Source organism: Dipodomys ordii, unplaced genomic scaffold (genome assembly GCF_000151885.1).
Source record: "Dipodomys ordii isolate 6190 unplaced genomic scaffold, Dord_2.0 Scaffold184, whole genome shotgun sequence".
Taxonomy (NCBI): domain Eukaryota; kingdom Metazoa; phylum Chordata; class Mammalia; order Rodentia; family Heteromyidae; genus Dipodomys; species Dipodomys ordii.
In genome coordinates, this window is record NW_012267400.1 from 190,720 (window position 1) to 197,995 (window position 7,276).

Consider the following 7,276-nt stretch of genomic DNA (forward strand, 5'->3'; position numbering starts at 1 on the left):
CCACCTCCGCTGCGGACGTCAGGCGAGATGCGCAACAATGGCTGTCGGAACCACGAGGCGCTTCCGCGCTCCTTCCGGCACGCAGCCACACCCACTTCCGGTGGGGCCTGACGGACAGCCGCTAGGGCCGCCCCCGTTGCCGGAGCAACCGTCCTGTGGCCGGCAGGGGGCGCCAAGGGGCGCCTCGGGCTCCGGCCCCGGCTGGAATCTCAGGCCCCCAGATACATTCGCGGTCGTACAACTTGCACTCAGGATTCTGGGTGGGACTCGGCTTCCACCGAACTCGGGGAACAGCACAGGTGAGTGAGCGTTCGAGGCTTTTCCACCTGGAGTTACCCATGACGATGCACGGTGAATGGAGGGTGAATGGTGAATCGGGCCACGCTCCACTGGACCGAGGGGAAGGCTGGCCTAAGGCCTGGCCTGGGCTGTGTGGCCTAGGCCCCCCGAAACTCGAGACTCTGCTACTTCAGTTGGGGCGGAAGGGAGAAGAGAAAGGAGAAGAGATCAATCGTCTGTGGCTCACACCTATCATCCTAGCCACTTAGAAGGCTGAGTTCTCAGAATCGCAGTCAGAAGCCACCCAGGAAGACTAAGCACCAAAAACAAACTGGAAATGGAGTTGTGGCTAGTATTTTATCTGTCCTCTTATTTGAGCCTCTAGTTCATTCTGCACCGTTGACACTAGGTGGCGATCTAAGGCTGCTATACACTTGGAAACCTATAAACTAGGCCATCCATAGGTGGGGTGCTGGTGACTTTAGTGTGACCTGAGCCAATCCAGGGAAGGCAGCCCCGCTAGTGGCCACGTCCTGTAGCTAACTCCGATTAAGCCTATTTGACTGTCAGGGAATGTATGTCATTCCTCGGTACCAGCTCATTTTGGGCAATTCTTTCAAGTCTTCCCTGGAAATTCATTCAATATCATACTGGTTTTAGGTAGTATTACTGTTACCTTTTATGATACTTTACTCGGCAAATGACCGTGACAGTTACCGATAAGATGACCTGATGTGCACATTTGCACTACATCCTGTGTCCAATATATATATATATATAGAGAGAGAGAGAGAGAGAGAGAGAGAGAGAGAGAGAGAAGCTAAATGATGAAGCTGGCGCTGGTGGGGCTCACGTCTGTAATCCTAGCGACTCAAGAGGCTGAAATCCAAGGATGAATGTTCAAAACCAGCCTAGGCAGGAAAGTGCATGAGATTCTCATCTCCAGTTAACCACTAAAGAGCCTGCCGAAATGGAGATGTGGCTCAAGTGGCAGAGCGCCAGCCTTGAGGGGAAAAAAAGGCTCAGGGACAGAACCCAGGTCCTGAGTTCAAGATGAAAATCAGCACCAGCCGGGCGCTGGTGGCTCACGCCTGTAATCCTAGCTACTCAGGAGGCTGAGAGATCTGAGGATCGCGGTTCAAAGCCAGCCCAGGCAGGAGAGAACGTGAGACTCCTATCTCCAATAAACCACCAGAAAACCAGAAGTGGCGCTGTAGCTCAAGTGGTAGAGCGCTCGCCTTGAGCTGAAGAACTGAGGGACAACTCCCAAGCCCAGAGTTCAAGCCCCATGACCGACAAAAAAAAAAGAGAAAATCAGCACCAAAGAAAATTTTCTTGCTGGGGCTGGGAAGATGGCTCAGTGTAGAGCGCGTGCCTTGCATGCCTGAGGCCCTGGGTTTGATTCCTCAGCACCGCATAAGAAAAAAGCCGGAAGTGTCGCTGTGGCTCAAGTGGTAGAGCGCTAGCCTTGAGCTGAAGAGCTGAGGGACAGCGCCCAGGCCCAGAGTTCAGGCCCCACGACCGGACCCCCCAAAAAAAAAAAGAAAATTCTCTTGCTCCACTGGGGCTTCATCAAGGTGACTGTCGGAGGGAAAGGGGGGGGGTGGAATGGAGAAGTGGCATCATCTAGAAAGTAAGCCTAAAATGTCTTGTCACGTTCTCGAGAAGCTGTGGGAAGACAATGGTGTCTTATACTCAGACGGGGAAAAGGAAACATCTCAGGAAGAGGATGGAAGCAGATTCTGCTCAGCATGTTTTATTTATTTTTTTGTCAGTCATGGGTCTTGAACTCTGGGCCTGGGCGCTGTCCCTCAGCTCTTCAGCTCAAGGCAAATGTTCTACCACTTGAGCCACAGCACCACTTCCAGTTTTCTGGTGGTTCGTAGGAGATAAGAGTCTCACAGACTTTCCTGCCCGGGCTGGCTTTGAACCACGATCCTCAGATCTCAGCCTCCTGAGTAGCTAAGATGCCAGGCGGGAGCCACCGGCACCCGACCTGCTCAGCATCTTACCATCATTAGCTGCCAATCAATGAAACCGAGTCCTCGCGGTCACCTAGGGAACGGAGGGCGTGGCCATGTACGCCATAGTGCGTATGTGTCATTGTTGCCTAGGGAACCGTGGGCGTGGCCAAGTTACGCAAAGGCGCGTGTTACGTCACTCTAGGCTTCAGCCGCGGTCCACCCGGGCGGCGTCCGCATCCGAAAGTCACGGGGCTGGTGAATGCGGACCCCGAAGGGTTCTGGAGAAGTCGCTGTCGGAGGCGACTATGGGGAGCCGTGCTCCGGGCTCGGGCCTCTCCGCGTCCCCGCGGGCCCCACGGGGTGCAGTGGGCGCGGGTCGGAGGCCGTAGCCGGGACCCCGCTTCCCTCCGGGCCTGAGCGGCGACCGGGCCCGGCCGGCCGCGGCCCCAGATGCCTGTGATGGCGGGAGAATCGTGGAGAGCTCGCCTCAAGGCCCAGAGTTCAAGTCCCACAACTGACAAAACTTCATTCAGCCAGGAGAATTTCAGCATTTCCCAGGACGCCACGACAATGTGGTCAGGAAGATTTCGTCACAAATTGGATTTCCTGGCTTCTTGCATACAATGATAAGAATAGATGGACACAAAAAACAGATGAGGTGACCGCACGTTGTAGTGCACACCTGTAACCCAGCACTTGAGGGGCTCAGCAGGAGGATCTTGAGTAACTCATGGCAACCAAAACAGACAGTAAGTGCTTGGCAACTCATGGATCTGAGGAGGGGACACACATTCTCACAGACACACACACACACTAGGTGCTGATGGCTCTGGCCTGAAATCTTACTCAAGAGGCTGAGATCTGAAGATCATGGTACAAAGCCAGCCAAGAAAGAAAGTCCCTGAGACTCTATCTCCAGTAAACTACTCACAAAAAGCCAGAAGTGATGCTGTGGCTCAAGTAGCAGAATGCGAGCCTTGAGCACAAAGACGACAAAGGACAAAGCTGAGTTCAGGGCTGGGAAGGTGGCTCAGTGGTAGAGTGCTTGCAAGAGGCCCTGGGTTCGATTCCTCAGCACCACATAAACCGAAAAAGCTGGAAGTAGCACTGTGGCTGTGTCTCAAGTGGTAGAGTGCTCACCTCGAGCTGAAGAGCTGAGGGACAGCGCCCAGGCCCAGAGTTCAAGCCCCACAACTAACGAAAAAAAAAAAAAAAACAGTTCAAGCCCTAGGACTGAACAACAAATCAGGTTTTGATTGGTTGTTTGGAGAGATTTAGTTTACAACAGAGGTTCACCGTGAGGCGCAGGCTGGCCTGGACCTTGTAATACTACTGCTGGGATTACAGGTGTACACCACATAAAAAGAATGTCTAATCTTTGTCAAATTTGTCAAATAATAAACAAGCATTAGGAACGTGTCTTTTTTTTTTACCACAGCGCTGTATGCAGGAGAGACTAAAGAGGCGGAGGCGCTGGCAGTCAACTCCCAGATGTGACCAAGGACAGCATGGGAGGAAAAGCATATGAATGCCGCCTCTGTGGGAAAGCCTTCAAGCTCCATTCTTCCCTTAGGAGGCCCGTCAGATCTCACCCTGGACATGATCATCTGGAGGGTTAAATGTGGAGAGGTAAGGAGTGTGGGATCGCCTTCAGTTCCCTCAAGTCCTTTCAGAGACAGAAGAGCGCCCACACCGGAGAGAAGCCCTACAAGCACAGCCAGTGCGGGAAGGCGTTCGTGCAGCAGCGGCCCTGGCAGACCCACGAGCATGCACACGCAGGGCCGCAGCGCCAGCTGTGAGCGCTGGGGCAAGGCGCTCAGCTCTCACCAAAGGAGGATGCACGCGGGGGAGAAGCCTTATGAGTGTGCAGTGTGGGAAAGCCTTCGGCTGTCTCAGTTCTACTCAAATCCACACATGAACCCACACTGGAGAGAAACCCTATCGGTGTGGAGAACGTGGGAAAGCCTTTGTCTCCTGCACAAGCATGCCAACCCACATGCTCACACACAGTGGAGACAGACCTTACAAGTGTGAGGCGTAAAAAAATAAATAAAAAATCTTAAGAAATGGCGCTGTAGCTCAAGTGGTAGAGCGCTCACCTTGAGCTGAAGAGCTGAGGGACAGCGCCCAGGCCCAGAGTTCAAGCCCCACGACCGACAAAATAAATAACTACAAGTGTGAGGCATGTGGGAAGGCCTTCATTCGGCCCAGTTTTCTACACATCCACGAGCAAATTCACACCGGAGAGAAACCTTATGGATGGTGACCATGTGGCAAAGCCTTCCAGGGTTCTGCCTCTGTTCAGATCCACAAAAGAACTCACACTGGTGAGACACCCCACGAATGCCAGGAGTGTGGGAAAGCCTTCAGTGCGTGGCCAGCCTTTCCAGTCCACGCAAGGGCCCCCACGGGAGAGAAGCCCTATGGATGCCGAGAATGTGGGAAAGCCTTCAGCTGCCTCAGTTCTATTCAAATCCACGCGCAAACCCACACCGGAGAGAAACCCTACGGATGTCAACAATGTGGGAAGACTTTTCAATTATCCCCTGGCTTGGAAATCCACGAGAGATTGAAATCACATGGGAGAAAAACCCTATGAATGCAAGCGGCGTAGAAAGCCTTCATTTCTCTGGAGAACTTTCAGGAGACACGTGATCACCCACGCTGGGGATGGACCTCACAAACGTGGAGAATGTGGGAAAGCCTTCATGTTCCTCAGTGCGTTTCGAACCCGTGAAAGGAGGCACTCTGGCGAGAAGCCATGCATATGTACACAGCGTGGCAAAGCGCTCAATTGTTCATCATGTTCAGATCCACGAGAGAACATGCACTGGAGAGAAGCCCTATGAGTGCAAGGAGTGTGACAAAGCGTTCATCTATCCCACCAGCTTCCAAGGCCACGTAAGAATTCACATGGGGGCTGGGAAGGTGGCTCAGTGGGAGAGCGCTTGCCTTGCATGCCTGAGGCCCTGGGTTCCATTCCTCAGCACCACATTAGCAAAAAGAGAAAAGCCAGAAGTGGCGCTGTGGCTCAAGTGGTAGAGCACTAGCCTTGAGCTGAAGAGCTGAGGGACAGCGCCCAGGGCTTGATTCCTCAGCTCACGCCTGTAATCCTAGCTACTCAGGAGGCTAAGTCAGCCCAGGTAGAAAGTCCATGAGATTCTTGTCTCCAATTAACCAGCATAAAACTGGGAATGGCACTGTGGCTCAAAGTGGTAGAGCACTAGCCTGGAGCAAAAGAGCTCAGGAACAGCGCCCAAGCCCTGAGTTCAAGCCCCACAACCAACAACCATATATATATACACACACATATGTATGTGTATACATATATATATATATATATACCCTGTATTTACACACTATATATACATATACATACATATAATTTAAGAATGCAAGGTAACTCATATAAGATGGTTCCAAACATTGAAAGAGTGAAAGAAACATCACAAAAATCAAAACATTTTTATCACTGCTTTTTTATTTTTGCTGCTCTTGGGGCTTGAACTCAGGACCTGGGCTATGTCCCTGAGCAGCTTTTTCTCAGGGCTAGCACTCTACCACTTAAGCCACTTCCCCATTTTTTTTTTTTTTTTGGTGGTTCATTGGAAATAAGTCTCACACTTTCCTGCCTGGGCTGGCTTCAAACTGCAATCCTCAGATCTCAGCCTCCTGAGTAGGATTACAGGCATGAGCCACCAACACCCAGATCACTGCTTCCATCTTAAAGTCTATCTCTGGATTTCTTCTTACTTTAGCAAAGATGCTTTGAAATGAAAGAATTCTGTAGATACTCCTAAGCAATCGCCTAAACATGTATGTGCTGATGTGTTATAAGAATGTAGATTTCAGGGATGGGAAGGTGGCTCAGTGGTACAGCACTTGCCTTGCATGCATGAGGCCCTGGGTTCAATTCCTCAGCACCACATAAGAAAAAAGAAAAAAGCCAGAAGTGGTGCTGTGGCTCAAGTGGTAGAGCACTAGCCTTGAGCTGAAGAGCTGAGGGACAGCGCCCAGGCCCAGAGTTCAGGCCCCACGACCAGACCCCCCCACACACACACAAAAAAGAATGTATATTTCAAGCTGGGTGTCAGTGGCTCACGCCTGTAATCCTAGCTACTCAGGAGGCTGAGATCTGAGGATCACGGTTCAAAGCCAGCCTATGCAGGAATGTCTGTGAGACTCTTATCTGCAATAAACCACTGAAAAACTGGAAGTGGCACTGTGACTCAAGTGGTAGAGTACTTGCCTTGAGCTGAAGAACTCAGGGGCTGCACCCAGGCCCAAAGTTAATGCCCCACGACCAACAACAACAACAAAAAATTATAATTCTAGCTTAAAAGAATGTTGGACCCATGGGCAAATTGAAATGTAATTTAATTCAATTTGAGGTTATTTGAGGGGGTTGTTGTTCTTTGTTTTGTTTGCAGTACTAAGCATCAAACCCAGAGCCTTTTACATGCAGGGTAAGTGCTGTAGCACTGAGCTATACCCACCCCAAAGAGTCAGCATAAGTGTGTTGAATGGTAACAGTCACTTAAAGATAATTTAGAGAGGAAAAAAAAAACAGCATAAGTGAGAATAAGACCAAGCAAAGGGCTGGGCGATGGTGGCTCATGCCAGTATTCCTAGCTACTCAGGAGGCTAAGATCTGAGGATCATGGTTCAAAGCCAGCCCAGGCAGGAAAGACCATGAGACTCCTATCTCCAATAAACCACCAGAAAACCAGAAGTGGTGCTAAGTGGTAGAGCACTTGCCTTGAGCTAAAGAGCTGAGGGACAGCGTCCAGGCCTAGAGTTCAAGCCTCATGACTGACAAAAAAAAAGACCAAGCAAATACAACAGACTACTCTGGGACCCACATCCCAGCGCTCTAGAAGCAGAAGCAGGGCAATCACAGGTTCCAGGCCAGCCTCGTCTACATAGGGAGACTATCTCAAAACAAAAGTTTCAGAGAGTATTATCCAGCAGACCCCATGTAGTGTGACAACTAGATGAAGACACCTTCCTTAGGCATCTGGCCTTGCCCGATG

At 51.0% G+C, this 7,276-nt stretch overlaps 1 protein-coding gene across 1 annotated transcript in view; it reads right to left on the minus strand.

The window, feature by feature from the left end:
• Positions 1–2,487: 2,487 nt before the first annotated feature.
• Man2b1 (mannosidase, alpha, class 2B, member 1) overlaps positions 2,488–7,276 on the minus strand; it is a 22,465-nt gene continuing 17,676 nt past the window's right edge. Inside the window, exon 22 of the mRNA XM_013034175.1 lies at positions 2,488–2,697. Coding sequence (XP_012889629.1) covers positions 2,488–2,697 — 210 coding nt within the window. The remainder of the gene's footprint in view (positions 2,698–7,276) is intronic.